Below are 22,961 nucleotides of genomic sequence, written 5' to 3'. Positions count from 1 at the left end.
GAAAACTATTTTTTAAACAAAGTATTATCTTTGCTAAGGTGTGATCCAAGCGAGGACAGTTCGTGTTAAGGCTCTAGTGAAACGAGCCAGTTTAATTGATTACATTGGAGAGGTTTATAGGCAAACATGCATCAAAATATTCTGCTGGCTGCCCGGATAAACTGGGCAAGGGCAGCTTGTCTTGGCTGGCTACAAGCTCCACCAGTCGAATGAATCACATGGGAGCAGTAGTAAACCCCCCCCAAGCAAGGCTCGTAAAGGTGAATATTACCTTCACTGTAAATGGGCGAAGTTTGGAGTCAGTAAACATTTTTACACCAAAAGCACAGGACGCATGTAGGAAGTTGGCTCTGTATGTGCTATTTCAAAGTAAGGAATAGCATGCACAGAGTCCAAGGGTTCCCCTTAGAGGTAAAATAGTGGTAAAAAGAGATAATACTAATGCTCTATTTTGTGGTAGTGTGGTCGAGCAGTAGGCTTATCCAAGGAGTAGTGTTAAGCATTTGTTGTACATACACATAGACAATAAATGAGGTACACACACTCCGAGACAAATCCAGCCAATAGGTTTTTGTATAGAAAAATATATTTTCTTAGTTTATTTTAAGAACCACAGGTTCAAATTCTACATGTAATATCTCATTCGAAAGGTATTGCAGGTAAGTACTTTAGGAACTTCAAATCATCAAAATTGCATGTATACTTTTCAAGTTATTCACAAGTAGCTGTTTTAAAAGTGGACACTTAGTGCAATTTTCACAGTTCCTAGGGGAGGTAAGTATTTGTTAGGTTAACCAGGTAAGTAAGACACTTACAGGGCTTAGTTCTTGGTCCAAGGTAGCCCACCGTTGGGGGTTCAGAGCAACCCCAAAGTCACCACACCAGCAGCCCAGGGCCGGTCGGGTGCAGAGTTCAAAGTGGTGCCCAAAACGCATAGGCTAGAATGGAGAGAAGGGGGTGCCCCGGTTCCGGTCTGCTTGCAGGTAAGTACCCGCGTCTTCGGAGGGCAGACCAGGGGGGTTTTGTAGGGCACCGGGGGGGACACAAGTCCACACAGAAATTTCACCCTCAGCGGCGCGGGGGCGGCCGGGTGCAGTGTAGAAACAAGCGTCGGGTTCGCAATGTTAGTCTATGAGAGATCTCGGGATCTCTTCAGCGCTGCAGGCAGGCAAGGGGGGGGATTCCTCGGGGAAACCTCCACTTGGACAAGGGAGAGGGACTCCTGGGGGTCACTTCTCCAGTGAAAGTCCGGTCCTTCAGGTCCTGGGGGCTGCGGGTGCAGGGTCTCTCCCAGGCGTCGGGACTTTAGGTTCAAAGAGTCGCGGTCAGGGGAAGCCTCGGGATTCCCTCTGCAGGCGGCGCTGTGGGGGCTCAGGGGGGACAGGTTTTGGTACTCACAGTATCAGAGTAGTCCTGGGGTCCCGCCTGAGGTGTCGGATCTCCACCAGCCGAGTCGGGGTCGCCGGGTGCAGTGTTGCAAGTCTCACGCTTCTTGCGGGGAGCTTGCAGGGTTCTTTAAAGCTGCTGGAAACAAAGTTGCAGCTTTTCTTGGAGCAGGTCCGCTGTCCTCGGGAGTTTCTTGTCTTTTCGAAGCAGGGGCAGTCCTCAGAGGATGTCGAGGTCGCTGGTCCCTTTGGAAGGCGTCGCTGGAGCAGGATCTTTGGAAGGCAGGAGACAGGCCGGTGAGTTTCTGGAGCCAAGGCAGTTGTCGTCTTCTGGTCTTCCGCTGCAGGGGTTTTCAGCTGGGCAGTCCTTCTTGTAGTTGCAGGAATCTAATCTTCTAGGGTTCAGGGTAGCCCTTAAATACTAAATTGAAGGGCGTGTTTAGGTCTGGGGGGTTAGTAGCCAATGGCTACTAGCCCGGAGGGTGGGTACACCCTCTTTGTGCCTCCTCCCAAGGGGAGGGGGTCACAATCCTAACCCTATTGGGGGAATCCTCCATCTGCAAGATGGAGGATTTCTAAAAGTTAGAGTCACTTCAGCTCAGGACACCTTAGGGGCTGTCCTGACTGGTCAGTGACTCCTCCTTGTTGCTTTCTTTGTTCCCTCCAGCCTTGCCGCCAAAAGTGGGGGCCGTGGCCGGAGGGGGCGGGCAACTCCACCAAGCTGGAGCGCCCTGCTGGGCTGTGACAAAGGGGGGAGCCTTTGAGGCTCACCGCCAGGTGTCACATTTCCTGCCTGGGGGAGGTGTTAGCATCTCCACCCAGTGCAGGCTTTGTTACTGGCCTCAGAGTGACAAAGGCACTCTCCCCATGGGGCCAGCAACATGTCTCTAGTGTGGCAGGCTGCTGGAACCAGTCAGCCTACACAGATAGTTGGTTAAGTTTCAGGGGGCACCTCTAAGGTGCCCTCTGTGGTGTATTTTACAATAAAATGTACACTGGCATCAGTGTGCATTTATTGTGCTGAGAAGTTTGATACCAAACTTCCCAGTTTTCAGTGTAGCCATTATGGTGCTGTGGAGTTCGTGTTTGACAGACTCCCAGACCATATACTCTTATGGCTACCCTGCACTTACAATGTCTAAGGTTTTGTTTAGACACTGTAGGGGTACCATGCTCATGCACTGGTACCCTCACCTATGGTATAGTGCACCCTGCCTTAGGGCTGTAAGGCCTGCTAGAGGGGTGTCTTACCTATACTGCATAGGCAGTGAGAGGCTGGCATGGCACCCTGAGGGGAGTGCCATGTCGACTTACTCGTTTTGTCCTCACTAGCACACACAAGCTGGCAAGCAGTGTGTCTGTGCTGAGTGAGAGGTCTCCAGGGTGGCATAAGACATGCTGCAGCCCTTAGAGACCTTCCTTGGCATCAGGGCCCTTGGTACTAGAAGTACCAGTTACAAGGGACTTATCTGAATGCCAGGGTGTGCCAATTGTGGATACAATGGTACATTTTAGGTGAAGGAACACTGGTGCTGGGGCCTGGTTAGCAGGGTCCCAGCACACTTCTCAGTCAAGTCAGCATCAGTATCAGGCAAAAAGTGGGGGGTAACTGCAACAGGGAGCCATTTCTTTACAACGCATTACTACCACGTACAAGTAACAAGAGTTTATACCTTGGGTGCTGGCGCACTTTTCAACTTCACAGGTTCATCTGTCGCTGCTCTAGAGAGAATGAAGCATTAATAACGTTATAACAAATGTCTTCGTTATATCGCTCTGCAGATAAAGGAAACATCGGTCTGTTTCCGCAATACAATAGGGTGAACGGTCTTTTATTACACTTCCCAAATATCACTAATTGAGATACTGTGCAACTAAAGGAAAAAGCATTGAAAATGCTTAAACACTGCATGTTCCACTTTAGCTCCACCCCAATAAGCACGACCCAGTATTTAATTTGTAGAACAATACGTTCTGATCCACAAATCTGCTCAGCTCACGAATGACACGCCTAATACCAAAACTGCATATCTGGAATTTACCTAATGTCTCTTTACTGGACTAACAGCTCTTTACCCTATTCTTGCATGTTCCTGCTTTCTCCATTTGTGACGGTTTTGACCTATTTTCCTCTTGGAAAATGTCAGACGAGAAAATTAAGTGGCTCCCCCCACCCCCAAAAAAGTGCAGTGGGCCTCAACAGCTCAAATTAGCAGTCATGAGGCGGCAACAGTCCAACCCCCTCCCGATCTTCGCAAGTTAGTTTCCTTAGAATCTGCTGAAACACTTTCAACATAAGCTTAGTGTGGGAAACACCAACGAAAACAAAACAACGTCAAAGACTACACGTACATTTTAGTCACAAGGAGTACATGGGTTCCTCAAATTATTAACATCTAGGCCAGACCTCCTACAGAGAAGAAAAATATCTTACCCCTCCTTTTTGGGGACATCAATTTTAATTCGCTTTTCTTCTTGGTCCTCCTAACAAAATGAGTGAGGACAATTTGGTCAATAACATATTGCAAGCATCTACAAACAAGTAAATCAAGACATGAGGAAGAAATTAGGTCATAACTGACAGGCCAACTCAATCATCTCTCCCTCAAGTATGCCTTAAATAGGAATCTGCAGGATTCTGTGTATAGGAAGCTGGCGTGACGGACACCTTTGGTGTTACCACCCTATACCAGGTCCTGGTATCCCTTATTAGTGAAGTGTCTGCAGTGTCCAGGAAGCCAGGGCTCTCTAGAGGTAGCTGTGGATGAGCAGCAAAGACTTATCCAGGAGACATGCAAAGCGTATGCAATACCACTATAGACACAGCACTACCACACGAAAGAATAATGCAATGTTACAAAAATAAAAAAGGTACTTTACTATAGTAACAGAAATACTATAACTTATTAGGCAACTCCCCCAACTGGAGCTAACACATTAGCAATCAGTAAAGAGCATGGAAAGCAATAAGCATTTGGTGAAAGTATAAGTAAACAGTGTGGGCCCTAGGAGAGGGCCAAACCACATACTAAAGGGGAATGTGAAAGGCAGTCCCCAAAGGGGGTGTAATCAGTAGGAGAGAGCTGGAGAAACTAGGAGCCTCAAGAGGTGGGTACCAGATTTAATGCCCCCTACCCCAACCTCCCTCCGCCCCACAGTGACCAGAGTTAAGTACCTGGGTTTTCTCCAAAACCAACAGGACTTTGGAAGAGGATCATGCAAGACCCAGACAAGACAGGAAGAACCTAAAGGTGGATCCTGACAGAAGAGGACCTGCAAAGGAAGGGGACCAAGTCCAGTTTGTGATGTGTCCAGAGGTGGCAGGAGCCACTAGCCAGCCTTCTGTGGATGCAGGACCAGGTCAATGGTGGACGAAGATAGGAGATGAAGATAAGTCCCAGAAGTGATGCAAGTGATGTCCGTCAGATGAGTTGCATTCGGTTAGTGGTGCTGGAAAACCACCAACAAGCCTTGGCAAATGCAAGAGACTGAGAACAAGGTCTGCAAGGGTGAAGAGGACCAACAAGGTCAAGGGGACTCTACCCAAGGGAGTCTGAGGTGACCCTCAGCAGTCAAGTTACAGGAAAAGGAGGCAGCCCCCCTACAGGCAACCCATTGGCTGCAAGCACAGCACCGCAGTGAGGCCCGCGCAGCATACCTGAAGAGGAGCCCCACGTCACTGGAGCAGCAGGCAGACAACTGCTTTGCAGGAAGGAGTGCTGGGGCTACAAGGAGCCAGAAGATCCCTTGAAGAATGAACCAACAAGCTTTGGTAGCTGCAAGAGTCGCTGTGCACAGGGGTACTGTCCTGCAAGGACTTATTGTCTCCCAAGTTGGATAGCTGGTAGAAAGGACCAAGGGGACTACTCCAGACCACCTGTGATGCTGGACCCACGCACTTCCTGAGGAGAGCAGAGCCACGCAGCTGGCTGTTGCCTGTAGATGCAGGGGACTCCACTCCAAGGGAGATTCCTTCTTACTTCTTGTACAGGCTGAAGACTTGCCACTCTGAGGATGCACAGCTGTGCAAAATGTTGCAGTTGCTGGAAAGAGCCAGACAATGTTGCAAAGCAGAGTTGTCGCTGAAGTTGCAGATTGTTAGTTCCTGGAGGGTCCATTTGCAGTCCCAGCAGCCGGAGGATGAAGTAAACCGTGCAGAGGAGTCCTGCTGGAATCTTGCACATCCAATCTAGAGGACCCACCCAAGATGGAGACACTAAATAGCCCAGAAAGGATGATTGTCCACCTATCGGTGACTAGCTAACAGGAGGGGGCTGTGACATCACCTACCTGACCCAGCCACTTAAATGCCCCCAGGGGCCTCTGCCCACCTTGGACTCAAGATAACAGAATTAAGGGGCCACCTGGAGGAGCTCCGAGTGCCACCCGATGGGTGGTGATGGGGAGAGGAGTGGTCACTCCCCTTTCCTTAGTCCAGTTTCACACCAGAGCATGGACCGGGGATCATTGGACTGGTACAAACCAGTTTATGAAAAGAGGGCACCAAAAGTGCCCTTCAAAGCATACTGGTGGCTTGAGGAGGCTACCCCTCCCAAGCCATGTAACACCTATTCCCAAGGGAGAAGGTGTCGCCTCCCTCCCACATAATCCTTTGTTGTACCTTCCTCTGCTTGAGCTGGTCAAGCAGCAGGAAGGCAGAAACCTGTCTGAAGGGTGGCAGCAGCGCAGTCTGCCCAGAAAACCCCAGATGACTGGTAGAAGCACTGCTTGGGGGTGGGTCCTCTACGGAGCCCTCAGAGTGCATGTAATCATACAACCAATACTGGCAATAGTATTGGGGTATGGTTGACAGGTTTGATACCAAAAATGCCCAGATTCGGAGTTACCATTATGTAGCTGGACACAGGTAGCACTTGTGTCCAGTACACTGGACTAATGGCTTCCCCACCCTTACGAAGTCCAGTGTAATGGAGCTGGAGTTCGTAGGGCCACCTCTGCTCATGCAGGGGTGCCCTCACACAGGTACCTGCATCCTGCCCTCTGAGCTAGGTGGGCCAACCATAAGGGTGACCTGGTGCAGTGACCTGTAGTGAAAGCTTTTCAATCACTGGTCTCCTGGTTAGCAGGATCCCAGTGATAAGTCAAAGCATACTGACAGCAGGCAAAAAGTGGGGGTAAAAATGCCAAAGAGTACTTTTCTACATTGTAAAGTTGAAAAAAATAATTTTCCCAAGCATTTTCAAGTTAGGCAGATCAGAAGCCTAAATAAAATACCTTCTCTACCAACTCCACCTCTTCCTCCATTTTGGCCTCAGTTTCTAGCATCACATCTCCATTTGAGTCTTCAGACTTGCGTTTATTTGATCTAGGATTGAAGAAAAGGCAGTGTCCATGAAGTTAGAAAAAACAAGTCGTGTGAGGAGTGAACAAGTCAGTCATGGTTGCGAGAGATATTTGCAAGCTTCAGCAGCAGTAATAATGTTTAAAAGCATAATCTTCTACAACATTTTGAATTCTAATAAAGTACTTTACGCCCAACATATGGTGCATAAACAAAATGGAGTAAGGTGACTATTTAAGCAACGAAATTAATGCCACCTAACAGCTTGTTCCAGACACCATAAGGAGACGTATTGCCTCCTATAGGGTTATGTGTTGCCAAACCACCGGTAACGATAGTAGCATCTTCAGTGCATCTTAAAACAGGACTCAGTCACTCCACTCATGCTAAACCACTATACGAGCTCTCAAACGCCCCTCTAAAGATGCAGTATGCCACCTGGAATCACCCCTCAAGAATATGTATCTAGAATTAAATTGGGACAATACTGCACTAAAACATTTAGACATTGAAGTGCCTCTCCATATTAGCATTGTGGTTTCTGCAATTAGAGTAGTTCTATACTAACCCTTTAGAAAACATTGATAAAATTGTTGGCTGTTTGCCAGTGCTGCCGCTTCTAGACTTCCGTGAACTGCTTGGAGACTCTGGTGAAAGACGACAGTTTGAGTTAGTTTCAGAAGTCCGAACAGACCACTAAACTAGCAGCGAACTTTAATATGCAAGAAAAACAATTCAAAGTACCATGTTACGGCCAGGTAGGTGTTAATACCGGTAACCAGACTGACCTAAATAGCTATAGGGCGAGCACTTAAACGTTACTGCTGAAATCAGAAGCTTTAAAGAGGCATTCTCTAACGCTCTTCAGGAAAGCTGGTATCTTAACCCTCCATGCATAATAGACCACTACTTTTGGACAGTCGCCACACTTGTTTAGAGTGGGTAGGTATAAAGCCCTCTCTTCTAAATGAAATACGGGCCAAGAAACTGGCCGAAACCTGGGTTATTATAGACATGCTCCGCGGGTCAAGATAATTTTCTTTTTGGGTAAAGCTCACATAAAATATTCAGAAAAGAGTCAGAATAGTTGCTTTGAGTACGTTAAGTCAAGTTATTCTACAAACAATTCGCAAATGCGAACAAAGGTTGTTTGCAAGCAGAGCCAACTGTTTAAAAGGATTATACAGAGCGGCTTTACCGTTAATGACTAAACAAAGAAATAAAAATTAAATTGTGTTCCTAGCAACTTGCGCTATCATTTAAAACTCAAGGAACGGGTCATAACTTCTTGAAAAGGCGTGGGAAACTCAAAAAAGGTAATTGAAATGTTATCGGCACAATATAGTGCGTTTGATAAATTAGAGAGATGGTAAAGAGCAGAAGAAAACCGAAGTATACAAACTTTGCGCATAAGCGCAGCGGGCAAATAACTTGAGCTTTTAACTTTCAAGTTTAACATTTAAACACTGCTGTCACTTTAAAGTATCTCTGTTCAAGCGCTAAATTGACGAGACCATGCATTCAGTACACGAACAACAAAAAATAACGCCTCATGTGCTAGCAGGCTGCACCGCAACAATAAAAAAAAAATGCATTTGCTGCTGTATTTAACACAATTAGAATAAAATATGGCTCAATGGAAAGGCATACGTAATGTTGCATTACTTTTATTATCGGAACTGGATTTACTCCTCCTCGCTTTGCTTTTTTTGGACCCCGATGACACTGCCTCCTGCTCCACTGCACCATCCTCTACATCATGGCCGTTTTTGCCAGATTCCTCGTCACTTGTGGAGGCTCCATTTTCTGAACATCCGTTTGTTTTCACTATGTGCAAGGCGTCTCCGTTCTCTCGGTTGAGTTCTTTGCACAGTAGTGCCCTCACTTTAGACAGGTAGCGCTCCTGTTCAAAGGTGTAGACATTTTTTATTTCACCACTGTCGTACTAGATTTAACATTTACCGCTCCCCTAAATTTACCATTTCAAACAGCCCAAAACAAATTTCCAAAATAAAATTACTTTGATGGCCTAATTTACGGCACAATACCACCCCATTTACAGCTACAGGCTCACTTAGACTCCAAGGGTACCTTGAGACGGACCGGATTAACTACCCCAAAAAGAAGCAGTTGACATTCCACATTGACAAGTTTTTAGATTTGCATTAGCCGCTAGAAATATCACCAAAAATTACCTCCGACAACTCCTCTTTGTTCAGTTTAGTCTCCAGATCACTGAGCCGATCCTTTGCAGCATCCTCCAGAAAGTTGTGCAGCAGATTAAGCTTCTCTTTCACGCATTCCTTGGGAATGGAAGAGTTCATTTTAAGGTTCAGTTTGTGTTTCACTCATTGACATCTCCACCCAGCACTGGTCTGGTGTAATGTCCCTTCCTCACACATGTGCAGCATTAAGTGTGCAACCTTAATAGCGTTTGGACAAAACTCGGAACACCCCCCTCCCCCCCCCCCCCAACCATATCTGTGCCTGACCATCAACAGCTCAGCCACTATGCCTGACCATCAACAGCTCAGCCACTACAGAAACAGCACTAACTTAATAGTTTCAAAACCACAATCTTAACAACTGTATATTTCATTATGTATAAATGTGGGAAGCTGGCCTGGTGGGTACCCAAGGTGCTTACACATCAAACCAGGTCCAGGTATTCCCTGTGAGTGTAGGCAGTGCCTAGAAGTCAGGCTCTCTAGAGGTAGCTGTGGCTGAGCAGCCAAGGCTTATCTAGGAGACATGCAATACCACTGTAGTCACACAGCACTTACACACATGAAAGAAAACACTCAGTGTTACGAAAATAAAGGGTCTTTATTACAGTAACAGTACCAAATCACTAGAAAGGCAACCCTCCAATAGAAGACAAAAATGCACTAAATATGTACACTAGTAACCAGCAATATGCATAGAAAGTGATAGAAAAAAAGTGCAAATGAGAGACAATAGTGACCCTAGGGGGAGCCCAAACCATATACTAAAAAATGGAATGCAAGCACAGGACCCTTACCCAGGTAAGTGGAATGTGTAGAGGGGAGCTGGGGGAACTAGGAAACCCCAAAGAAGTACCACAGTGCCCCTAGCAACCAGGAGGAAAGGAGTAAATTACTAGATTTTCCCCAAACCACTCAAAAGGAAGAAAAAGAAAATGCAACACCTAGACAAGACTGCAAGAAACCAGCGGTGGATTCCTGAAGAGTAAGACCTGTGGAAGAAGGCGACCAAGTCCAGACGTCACAGAAGAGTCCAGGAGTAGTTGCAGCTCCTACCCACCCAGCTGTAGATGCAGGAGTTGGTCGACGGTAGGACGAAGACGGTCAGGAATGCAGCCCTGGAACAGGTGAAGAGTTCCAGGAGTAAGCAGTTTATGTCCCACGCCAGATGGATGGTTGCAGTCGGTCAGTGGCATGGAGATACCACCAAACCCTGGCAAACGCAGATGTCACAATGAAGCAAAATGGGACCTGCTGGTGACCAGCAAGGTCCAGGACAACTCAACCCACTGAGGAGGGGATTGGGAGGAGTCCTGGGGGACCCTCAGCAAGGCAGAGAGTCCAAAGAAGAGGCAGCCCCCACAGAAGACCCACTGGACTAGGAACCAGGAGCCCCAGAGGAGCCCAGGCAGCACTACAGAAGGGTCCCGCACCCCAAGAGAAGCATGAGTATCCCTTGGAGGAGATGCAAACAAGCCTTGGCAGTAGCAAGAGACGCGGTGTATAGGGGTACAGTCATGCGTGGGAAGGCAAGGGCTTACTGCCAACAAAAGTTGGACAGCTGGCAGAGGGGACCAAGAGGACTACTCCCGACCACCACCCATGATGCAGGATCAATGCAACTTAGGATGAAAGGAGATCCACGTATCCGGTTGTCATTACAGTTGGTGCCTGTGGATGCAGAGGAGTGACTCCTTCACTCACAGGGAGATTCCTTCTTCCTTCTTGTGTAGACTGAAGACTTGCTGCCCTCAGGAGATGCACAGCTGGGGAAATGTTGCAGAAGCTGGAAGGAGCTGTGGAAACAATGTTGCAAGCAGAGTCTTCGTTGTGGATGCAGATATCCTGGAGGGTCCAGTAGAGGTTGCAGAGGAATCTTCCAAGCCACATTTGGGAACCCACCCAGGAGAGAGACCCTACATTGCCCGGAAGGAGAAGGGGGGGGGGGGGGGGTGATTTGTCACCTAGCCGGGTGATTACCTATCAGGAGGGGCTCAGACATAACCTGCCTGACCTGGCCACTCAGATGCTCTGAGGTCTGTGCAAACCTTGGATTCAAGATGGCAGAACCCAGGGACCCTCTGGAGGAGCTCTGGGCACAACCTCTGGGGGTGGTGATGGACAGGGGAGTTCTTACTCCCCTTTCCATTGCCCAGTTTCGTTCCAAAGCAGGGACTGGGGGGGTCCCTGAACTGGTGTAGACTGGTTTATGCAGAGGGCACCAAATGTGCCCTTCAAAGCATACCAGTGGCTTGGTGAGGCTACCCCTCTCAAGCTATGCAACACCTATTTCCAAAGGGAGAGGTGTTACCCCCCCCTCTCCCAAAGGAAATCCTTTGTTCTGCCTTCCTGGGCTTGACCTGTTCAAGCAGCAGGATGGCAGAAACCTGTCTGAGGGGTGGCAGCAGCTTGGGCAGCCTGGAAAAACCCAGAAGGCTGGTAGGAGCAATGCTGGGGGTCCTCTAAAGATGACCCCAGAGTGCATTGAATCTTACTTCCAATACTGGCAACAGTTTTGGGCTATGATTCAGACATGTTTGATAGCAAAGATGCCTATGTATGGAATACCCTTTATGAAGCTGGACATATGTAGTGACCTATGTCCAGTACAAGCATAAAATGGCGTCCCTGCACGCATGAAGTCCAGGAAAATGGCAGAGTTTGTGGTGGCACCTCTGCCAGTGAAGGGGTGCCCTCGGTTACTTGCACCCTGCCCTCTGGGTTAGGAGGGCCTGCCATAGGAGTGACTTATTCACCTGCAGCAGTGCCCTGTAGTGAAAAAGGGTGCATGCACCCTTTCATGCAGGCTGCAATGGCAGGCCTGCAGAACACTTTGCATGGGATCCCCATGGGTGGCATAATACATTCTGCAGCCCATGGGGAACCCCTGGTAACCCAATGCCCTGGGTACCATATACTAGGGACTGACATGGGAGCACCAGTATGCCAAATGTGGGGCGAAAAAATAAGTTCTCAAGTTAGAAGGGGGGAGAGCATAATCACTGGGGTCCTGGTTAACAGGATCCCAGTGAACAATCTAACACTGGCAACAGGCAGAAAATGGGGGTAACCATGCCAAGAAAGAGGATACTTTCCTATAACGTATCAAATTAGTTTTGATTGATAATTAAAACATGCAGTATACCTTTTCTGTCAGTCCATCTCCGTCTTTCTCCAAGTCTTGAAGCCTGTGGAAACATTAACATGTTTTCAATAGTTCAGCAAAGTCACCTTCAGTAGTTCGAGTGACCCATGTCCCCCAACCTACTATTTATCACTTCAATCATACACATACATATACACACTTCCATTTTGTCTGGTTATGTCCGCACAATTGTTCACAAACCCCAAGTCCTCAGTTCCACTGAGGGCCTCCCCAGGATGGTGTTCTGGAAACACTTGCTATGTCCCCATGTTTCAAAGCAAACTCCCTTAGTTTCTTCCATCCCACGACAGGGTGTTTCAGAATGAGAAAAAATAAAAAAAAATAAAAGTATACCTAGCCATCTTTTACCTTAAAATGATCAATAATAAGAATCCATTTGTGGCAACGGAAACGGATAAATATCAAAGTATTACATTTTATGCATCTCTAACACTCGAATTAAGGTACATAATACAGTCCAGAAACATGCAAAAACAATTGATAAGTATTAAGAACGTCTGTAACTGAGTACTTTGTCACTCAATTTGACAACCACCTATTTCAAAAATTAATTTTATGTGCAATTTTGGATTTGTTAATACCCTTTGTAAGGTTAACTACCCACTGTTTCAATTTGAAACCAGACCATTCAAGTTGGCTTGGCATGACGTTAAGGATAGAGACAGCATTTGTTTACAAATTTCAGCAAGGTACAGAACATTACCTACCAGTATTTGAGGCCAAATTAAAGTTCTTAGGAAGGACAATTAATTAAGGTCGCTAGATAATTGCTTTCTCCATTCAAGAACTATTTTGTCTTATAGCAAAACTATATTCCTAAAATAAAGTATCTTAAGATAGCCACTGACCCCGCTATAATTTTCTGTATTTTCAAAGGCACCATTGGTAAACCAGTTGTATAGAGGCAAGGGAGTAGCAAGAACCTGCTACTAAAAGCAGCTTGGTAGCAAGTCAAAAAACGGCATGTTTCTCAAGCAAAAGAGTCACCAATATGAAGGAACCTTCAAAGAATTTGACAGGAGTATAAGGACAACAGCATTAACAGTGGCCCTGTTAGCTCAGCAGCTCACAGCTGTACATTGAAAAAATAATTCCAGGCCAGCTGGAATGATAGTTGTCATGCCTGAGCACGCAAGCAGACAACCGTCTTATGTTTCGTACGAAGTGTAATACAAATCATCCCACAATGGCCTCTTTTCAAAGGTGTTTGATAGTGAATTAAGAAGTCTGCACTAGGACGGTGTGCAAAAAGGTAAGCAAGCAGCCCGGCAGCAGTATACATCTGTCAGGCTCTCTAAGAAGTGAAGTAAAAATAAATAAATACAAATATATTTACAAAACAGTAGAAGGAAGAAAGCAGAGAGGAGAAGGCAATGCCTCCCAAGGAATGCTAAAACAAACCGGCAAAGCAAATACATGTTGCATTTTATGTGGACCCAGCAACTGGATTTACCAAAGCTTGTTTCGCAAATACTGTGAGATCATATATACATAAATATGAATACTTGAGTAAAAGGAAACAATTTAAGTAATTCCAAAACTGTACACTGAATTCAGTATTTCATTCCCCAGAAAGCCATGGTTTACATTTCAAATACTTTTCTTGAGTGGAAAAGTAACAACAACAAAAAAAAAACAAAAAAAAAAAAAAAAAAAATCAGGTTTAAGAGACCATGCTTGCTAAGGGCCAATTTTCCACTGGACCCTGAACTGAAAGAGGAGCCAATCATTTAGTCCTCTGCAGTAGTCCAGGAAGCAGCTCTGTATACCTCAGGCAGAAAAAAAAAAATAAAACACGTATTGGCAGTCATGCCAACTACACATTGTCTCAAAAGCCCACTGCTGGCCAGAGCCTGAGATTTTCTGTAATAGGTGGAATGCTGAAAATATTTTCTCAAGTATAGACCCATTAGTCCTACCCAGCCAAAAATATACTGGGTGTCGTGCTTTCACAGACTAGCTGGGAGGAGAAGCGTAATCAAAGAAAAAGAACATTTGCACTCACATTAAGTGGTGCATCAAGTAAAGTAGCTTTGAAAACGAGCAATGCAAGAAAACAAGCCAAATAATCAAGGTGGTGAAGCAAGGGGGTGGGGCCAACAAGAAAAGTGGTAAGCCACTGAATAAGAAACAAGCGAATGGTAGTGATAGTAAAAACCAATGGACAAGACTAAGCCCACTGCAAGTTTTTGCTTCCCCCCCCCCCCCCCACAAGAGGCTTCAGTCTTCAAGAAATCCCTAAAACATTTTACCGACGACCACAGTGGAATTATACAAGTAAACCAATAAAAGCTATGGTAAGGAAGCTATGCTTCGGTGTGGGACTAACAGGGCAGAAAGCCATCAAATCCGAAGCAGCGAACAGGTAGGAAAAAAAAAAAAAAAAAAACGTTAAAATGTGATCAAGCTGGTTACTCAAAGTCCGCTATGAATTGTAGACAAGAAGCTTCCTTGAGAAAGCTAAATAGTTAAGTGAGACTTTTTGAAAGCAGTGAAGTAATTAAGTCTGCAACACATTCATTTAACTTTTGAATAGCACTGAAACCAGATCCTACCATCGGATAGAGTCAGAGTAAATACAAAGATGAAGAACTATTTACAATTTAATACGATTTCACGAATAGTGAGTAAACAAGGAAATCACCATTAGCCCATTCAAAGACTTGGTGAGGACCAACTACAGTATGCCTACAAGCCATCCGCGCAACGACTACAATAACGGGGCAGGACAAAATCGTGGTTTTGAAACTCAGTGCAAGTAAGTGACAGATTACACGCAAGGCAAAAGAGATGAATACTTCCATTCAAGTGGCCCTGTACGCGATCCACACTTGCAAAGGCCCGCCAACTGTACGAAACGTCTAGGCCATTAGATTACCTCTTCTGCCAGTCTATCAACAATTCCAGACCCCACTCTTTTCAATGAGTCCGTTCACTACGCAAAGTTTCTGTTGGAGATGACATGCTTGGCCCACACTTCACAAGCAGCTTTTGCTAGTGTAACCGTCTGATCCATACTGCCCAGTCCTTAATTTGTAAATAAGAAGGTGCCAGTGCCCAAAGCCCTCCTCTTAAACACGCGGCTGCTGCAATTAAATGTGCGAACACGGAATACTAAAGCAGCGTATTCCGAAGCCATCTCAGACCTCTTCAATCCATTTAAAGCCACTCCCTGCCCCTTCAGCTCACTCTTGTAGCTTTCTACTTTCTCCCATGGGGACGAATTTTGTTTTTTCTCTTCCTCCGTCTTTCCCAAACGTGTATTTTGGTTGCAGTAAACGCTTGAGTAAACGTCCCTCAAAAATACGTGCCGATGCTCAGCACCGGAAACAAGCACAAATTAAGCACCGATACTGCCCATCCCTTCTCTATTGGGGGTGGGGGGGCAAGGGGGTAGAGTCAGTTGTCCCAGAAGTCCTTATACAGAAAGGGCAAACTGTCCCTCTCCTCATCAAGAGGGCGTCAAGCGCCCCTGACGGGTTACGCACCTAAGACAAAAGTCATTTTCTGATGAGCCATCGCACCAGACCACTTAATTGCCCTCAATTCATAATAAACAGTATCTTCCTCTCTGGAGAATGGCATTAACGCGGAACCTCACAACACTAACACTTGACAGCGCTCCAAGATGCTAAGACCACTGCTGGTATTTCATTTGGACCAGTGCTTGAAATGGAGAAACAGAAGTGCAGGTACTCTATCAGTACCTGCTTGTTTCTGATAAGTGCCGGTACTCTCCAATTAAAAGTATTACGTTTTTCTTTAGAAGAGCAGGCACCTCCTAAATAAAAAAGTGCCTATACTCGGTACCGGCCCATTTAAAGCCCTGACTTGGACCAAATTTATAAAGTCATTCAACACAGTCAAATGACAACCCCTACACGAGATACAAAAAAAAAAAACACTTTTTCAATAACAAAGCCAATTGTAACAGGCAAACCAGAACTACTGATTTTTAAAGTAAAAAGACTGCTCCTCTACAAGAGGAGAAATTGAAAATTAAACTATATCGGTTTCTCTAAACCATGTGGCCTACTCCAAAAGTGGCTCTCTAAAGTTGAGGTTTAGGGTTAAGTAAGCCTGTAGACCACGCGGGGCAATTTGATAGGTAGGCAACCAAAACGATGGAGTGGCTGCCAAAGCATGTAACCACTCACCTACCACATTCTTCACACCGATCAACCAATATATGTCCTCACTGATGCTCAATGATCTTAAGATACTTGTCACTTCTTCATGCAGTGTAAAGTTTTGGTCCTCTCGCTTTTCGTGTAGTGTCTGAGTTGTGACAACTCAAGTTCAAGAAACAGCATCTTGTCTACATCCCGTCTCCGCTTCTAAAGCCACCAACAACTGGCTTTGTGTCCCAAGAAAAGAGGCTATAGAGCCAACAGGTGTGTAGCGCGCACCGCTCCATGGTTCTACATTAGAGGATCCCGCGACACGGAGCTGTGCGAGAACAGGCGACTAAACAAGCGGCAGCATCCGACACTCCTGCCCCATCACCAGTTGCGCACCACTGCAACAGACAAGGTGCTCGCCGGGGCGCCCTTACCGCTTTCGGACATCCTCGGGCAGACAGAGGGGAGGAACTGTCTTGGCAGGCATGGCTGGGTCTAAAATCACGAAGCAATAACACTGTGGATCTCTGGCAAAACTGATATAAAACAACAAAGGATGCGTATACACTGATTAAAAAAAAAAACCCAGAGAATAAACAGCGAGGTTGCAAAAAAAGGGGTGCGCGGGGCGCGAATTTTTATAACGGCGGCAGCCTACGGCAAAGGCGCGCGCCGGACTGTGTTTTTTTTCGCGCGGAAAAGGATGAAGGGAGGCGGGGAGGTGGGAAGGTGGGTATCGGACGGTACCACCAGAATGATATGGGGGGTTTTATGTGCAGCACTGCAAAACGAGATACATAGCTGTGCCCTTTCCATCCCATAAGGGATGCGTTTTTGTTAATATTTTAAACTAACAAAAAGGATGTCGACCTCCGGTATGGCCATTCGAGAATGATTCATGATTCTGTAGTGGATACGTCATGTATTCCCTATTTTGGACCCTACCAGGTCGTCAACAACAAAGTTGTGCGACCAGACCGGAAAACGTAATCAGATGGGCCGGGTTTTGTTCCTTGTACTGCGATGGCCAATTCCGCTCTTTGACTCGACCCTTGTTACATCGGACAGCCAACAACCCGTTTCAAAATGGCCGTCCTGGTGCCGTCGGGTTTTCTTTTGGACTGGCGAGCGTCATCACGAAAGGCGCTCTCTCTTCTGTTGACAAGACAGGGTCACGTACCAATGATGCTTCAGCTGTGAGTGCTAACGTGAAAAAGGATCCCTACCAAAGATGGCCACCTTGTTGCCTGTATTAAGACTTGCGTGGTTGTTTTGAACGGGGAAATGGTATATTTCAAGATGGCAGCTGTTTGAACCATTGGAATATTTTGGAAAGGCGCATTTCCTACGTAGATTTTAGTTTAAAGCCCATGTCAACACAGGCACGCTCTACTGTCTAAATATATGACCTTGAAAGTCTCTAAAGTGTTTTTTAATTAATACAAACCTGGCCATAGACCACCTTAGTAATATAACCATTCAAAGTTTTCATATTTTAAGGCATCTAGGGAGGACGTGGTCTTTTGAGAGGCGCTGTAGCCTAGGAGCAAGGGCTGCCTGCTTGGGGAAGGGAAGAGCAGGTTAGAATCGAAACCATCTTGTCGTTCTATGGAAACAATATCTTTATCGCCCCTTAGTGAAAATGTGTAAGGCAATTTCGTTCTCTTGCAAAGTATGCTTTAGACCCAAGGTCATGCTATGTACAACGGCAAAAGAAAACACGTTAAGTGGGAGGTCTGTGTGTTGACGCCCTCCCGCCAGCCGTCAAAACAACAAGCATTGGCAAAGCCAATAGGTGTGTAGCCTATGTAATTGTATTTATATATGTGAGAACTATGGGTTTTGTCAGTGTCTTTTAGCCATGTTGTTTAGCATGGCTAAACGTTAGTCACATAGAGTGGAGTGGCGAAGATCAGTATCATTAGCGTTATTGTTTAGTTAATTAAAACCATTACAAAATAAAATCACTGTTACACAATTATCTTAATTAAAACGTTGTGCATGTCTATCGCTTAAAAAAAAAATAATCAGCAATAAAACATGGTCAAATGGAAAGTGTGAATAATTACTGTCATCTCAGGAGACTTACACTACCAAACTAACAACAGACTCTGCGACAATAGACTCAAGTGCTAGTGCAAACACTAACGATTAGCAGTTACGCTTGTATCAATGGCATACCACTTTTCCAGTAAGTCCTAGTTGTTTTTAACAGTCAAATTGTATAGCCAGATGGGCAGGATACTATAATGCTTTTGTGCATGAGCACATACTGTGTCACTTATATTAATGCCCATGCTGTTGAAGCCCTTTCTGCCGCTATATAGGCGGGAGTGATCCGCCTTCTGGATTGTCAACTAATGGCTCTCCGTACAGGAATCTAAAGTGCTATTACAAAAACGTACAGCTGCAGTTAAATCAATAGCTCATCACTTTTCTCAGACAGTACTTTACTTTTACGCATAAGTTAATGCATAGCCAGGTGGGCAGGGTAATGTAAAGCTTTGTACAAAAACCTATACTGTGTCGTTTATGTTAGTGCCCATAATTCCAAACTTTCTCTGTTGCTATTTGAGCTGTACTGCCCCACCTTCTAAGTTATCAGCTAATGGCCCTCTGTACTCCATGCTGACAGGAAGAGCAGCCGCCTTAATATGGTGACATATTTTGCACATCTGGCCGGGGTCAAAGCTACCGAATGTGAGAAGCAGATGTTAGATGCTTGCAGGCATGAATGTGCCCCCAAGGCCAAGGCTGGTGATTTAATTAGCTGTAAGAATCTAAAGTGGGGCACCAGCAAAAGAGATATAGCCAGGATTCATGTCGGTAGGAACAGAGCCTGCAGGCTCTTTTAACTTTGTGAGTGGACCAAGAATGATTTAAAGTGCTTAATTGGCAGAGCCAATATACGCATATAGAGAATCTGCGTCTGTTTTCTGCATTTATTGGCTCTAAAAAATATGGCTCTGGAGCCCCAACCAGGTAGGAGTCATTTAAAGCCAGCGCTGCAGGTGAGAATTTGATGGTAAATAAGTGTTGTTCTCTTAAGGTTTCCTTTAATCGTCTAATTATTGTTATTTTCCAGGTAATACCAGGTATTATATGTAATGCTTTCTTCCAGCTGAATAGAGTCTCCCATTTTAAAAGTCTTCAGAGCATTATTTACTTGTGTTTACCCAGGGTTGCCTGAGGTTTCAAAGATAAATTTAAAGTGGCATTTTAATGATTGCGTTTTTGCCTTCCTGACACTGATGTAGTACTTCAGGATAGACGCTTGGCAATCTGATGTCTGAGACACTAAGTCCAGCTCTAATCTTAGCCTGGAATGTCAGACATGTCTTGATTATTGTAGGATTTTCTTTTCTTTTCCAAAGCTGCATCAAGGGTTCCAGGATATGCAAAGTGACCATATTGCAGGGCAGAAAGGAGAGTCGCCTTTGTCAACCTAAATACTGGGGCTGCTGATGCGCTTCTTAGTCGTTTATTCATTTGGGCAAGCCCATATGTAATTGCAGCAGATTTGTTTTTAATTGCGCTTATCTGTATTCCTGCCAGGTTGTTTTCACTAAACCACAAGTCTAGGTAGTTGTACTTCCTGGCTGTGGCAATACACTGACTTTTAAGTCGCCAGGTCATGTTCTTTTTATTTTTGTACCTTCCAAATATGAGGACCTTTGTTTTGTCTTGATTTACTAGAAGCTGATTCGCAAAATTAAATGCATTCGGAGCATTTAGTGCCCGCTGTAAGCCGATTCTTGCGCAGAGCAAAGGCATGCCAACATGAGAACCTCAGGATTGTGAACACTGAATTGATACTAATAAATAGTCATGTACTTTGAATTATGAATTTGCATAGAATTTAGTTAACATAGAGAATAATGTGTGATTTGAAGAATGTGCCCACTTGAGTGTCCGCCATTAATTATGAAGTGTTATTATTAGAGGCTTATTAATATTAATTGAAGTGTCTATGTCTAGGCTAATGTAGTAGTAGTGTGCTATTCTAAAGATTTTACAGTATGTATTTCTCTTACAAAATTGTAGGCCTCAAGTTAGCGGGGTTTGGCCTAGTTTGCACAGCCCCATGTTAATTTGTAATGACTGAACAAATACTTGGGAAAAGTGCGTCTAGAGAAATTAATTCATGTATTGTTTTTCTGAGTTGACCAAACTAGCAGATGTCTTTAACTTTCTCATGAGAACTGCTTGCTAGAAGATCTTGCATTAGTAGTTGCTACACTGTATGATACTTGATGCGTGAGACAGCAAAGTTGCCAAGGAGCTAACAATGGATGCACTGACTGGAGTACAGTGGATACAAAAATGTTACCTGACGATGGGAACAGGAGAAGAGGCGCCACTCATCGACATGTGAAAGACAGTTTAGTTATATCTTAGATTTAAAAATGAATCCTTATTGGACTAATTGTAAATGTACGATTCTTTGACCAGGGGTAATGTGGGAAGCTTTTTAGGTGATTTGAACTTATCCTGACTGTACAGAGGAGAAGCACGCTCATTCTGTTCTGTCTGCAGAGTTGAACACTTCCTGATGACTTGCTCCTATCTTTGATTTATTACTTAAACTTTAATGCTGAATGCTGATCTCTTACATATTGCTCCTTAAATGGTTCAGATAGCTTAGAACCCCCCTTTTTCTGGACAATTCCCTTTCATGGTCCTTTGCTGATGCTGACCGAACTGATGTTCAACTGACGAAGATAATCAGAGCTTGCTGATGCATATGAGAAGATGTATAACAAAATGCTATTGTACTTTTTGTGAGTTGTCTTTTGTTTCTAGGTATCAACCGCTGTTTTGATAGAGTCATAGCTAGATGTTTTCCAAATTAACTTTGACTAAATCGTTTTGCATGAAGCCCAAACATGCTATTCTAATTTGATCTATAGAGAGGGAGGCATGAGGTGCTGATAAACATTACTAAAAGAGTTTATGTTATTCATTTGCTGAACTGATGTATGTCATTTCTAATGTCCAATTAGTCTTGCTATTGATTTGTACTGTGATTCTGGAATGTTTGATTGCAAATGCGCTCGCTAAATTGAGATTATTTAGAAGATTTGGTCAACCAGTATTGTTTATGTATGCATATCACTTGGTTTTGAGATTCATTTACATGATATTAGCATTGTTAACCTCTTAAATCGGGCGTCGGCCACTGGCCGACTCCCACACTACCTCTCTGGTGCGGGTCACGACCAGTGGCCGACACCAGGGAGGGGGTTAATAAATCCTCGGGATTGTTTTTTTTATCCCTGGGAGACATGATAGCTCTTCCGTGTCTCCCCCCTCCCCCCACCCGCCCCTTTGTGACTCTGACGTTACTATGTGGATTTCCCCATCAGAGCAGGAAGCGGCCTTGTGGCCGCTTCCTGCTCCAATGGGGAAAACGGCCCCAAACGGCCTTCCCCACGTTCGGGAAGGCCTCCTCCCTGGTGCGGGTCACGACCAGTGGGCGACACCAGGGAGGGGGTTAATAAATCCTCGGGTGTCTTGCACCTGAGGATTTTTTTTTTTATCCCTGGGAGACACGAAAGCTCTTCCGTGTCTCCCCCCTCCCCACACCCGCCCCTTTGTGACTCTGACGTTACTATGTGGATTTCCCCGTCAGAGCAGGAAGCAGCCTTGTGGCCGCTTCCTGCTCCGATGGGGAAAACGGCCCCAAACGGCCTTCCCCACGTTCGGGAAGGCCTCCTCCCTGGTGCTGGTCACGACCAGTGGGCGACACCAGGGAGGGGGTTAATAAATCCTGGGGTGCCTTGCACCCGAGGATTTTTTTTTTTATCCCTGGGAGATACGGAAGCTCTTCCGTGTCCCCCCCTGCCCCCCACCCGCCCCTTTGTGACTCTGACATTACTATGTGGATTTCCCCATCGGAGCAGGAAGCGGCCTCAAAACGGCCCCAAACGGCCTTCCCAACATTCGGGAAGGCCTCGTAAGAAAGGGGAGAGTCTCCCCTTTCTTACGAGGCCTTCTGAAAGTGTTTCCTGGCGTCCCCCCCGGGGGCATCAGGGGTGTGGAACTTATTAAAATATCTACTTGCCCAGGGGACAGGTTGCTTCTCAAATCTACTTGTCCTGTAAAAAGATCTACTTGTCCCTTTGGTGCCATGTAGTGTGGCGACAAATTATGGCAGCAATCTCATTATGTAAGAGCTCTGATAATAGCCTCTCTGATTATGCCAGGGCTACTACCTTAGTAGGGCTTGAATACTTGCAGTTTCAATCCCTACTGTAGCAATTTCCTTATTTTTCCACCTTTCTGCAGATCTGCATACTGGGGCTGGAGGAAGCAGTAAGCAATAGTTCCAGGGCTGAAATGCCTTTGAGTCTGCAAACCTAATAACCTGCATGTTTTAAAGATTTTCACCAGCTTCTCTCTAATATTTTCCCATAATAAGAAAGGTTGGACATTTACTCCTGATAATGGCAGAATTAGAACTTCTTCCAGGGTTGGGAAGAAAGTGGCTGGAGGGAAAATGAACTTGCAAATGCTTAATAGATTTTCACATGAGCAAATCTACACATCGTATTTACCCATGCTAAAATACAGTTCACAAATATTTTATAGGGGTACGACATATACCATGGGTGCACTTTTGTGACTTTAAGAATTTGTGGCCACATGTCAGTAGGTTCAGATTTGCGACCCGCAAATTACGAGTCAGAGAGACTCGCAATTTGCGAGTCGCAAATCCGAATGTAGGATGGCACCATCTGTGATTCGCAAGGGCTTCGCAAA

General features: G+C 45.4%; 1 protein-coding gene across 1 annotated transcript in view; it reads right to left on the bottom strand.

Annotated features, from left to right (window-relative positions):
* Nucleotides 1-22,961, bottom strand: part of DNMT1 (DNA methyltransferase 1) — a 184,154-nt gene that overhangs the window by 45,614 nt on the left and 115,579 nt on the right. The window contains exons 4-10 of the mRNA XM_069233185.1: nucleotides 12,058-12,100; nucleotides 8,883-8,990; nucleotides 8,353-8,590; nucleotides 7,256-7,334; nucleotides 6,621-6,711; nucleotides 3,820-3,869; nucleotides 3,059-3,107 (exon numbers count right to left, since the gene is read on the bottom strand). Coding sequence (XP_069089286.1) covers nucleotides 3,059-3,107; nucleotides 3,820-3,869; nucleotides 6,621-6,711; nucleotides 7,256-7,334; nucleotides 8,353-8,590; nucleotides 8,883-8,990; nucleotides 12,058-12,100 — 658 coding nt within the window. The remainder of the gene's footprint in view (nucleotides 1-3,058; nucleotides 3,108-3,819; nucleotides 3,870-6,620; nucleotides 6,712-7,255; nucleotides 7,335-8,352; nucleotides 8,591-8,882; nucleotides 8,991-12,057; nucleotides 12,101-22,961) is intronic.

The sequence above is a fragment of the Pleurodeles waltl genome, chromosome 4_2 (genome assembly GCF_031143425.1).
Source record: "Pleurodeles waltl isolate 20211129_DDA chromosome 4_2, aPleWal1.hap1.20221129, whole genome shotgun sequence".
NCBI classification, from domain to species: Eukaryota; Metazoa; Chordata; class Amphibia; order Caudata; family Salamandridae; genus Pleurodeles; species Pleurodeles waltl.
Note: the sequence above shows the minus strand (reverse complement) of the source record. Positions and strands in the feature narration are given on the sequence as shown.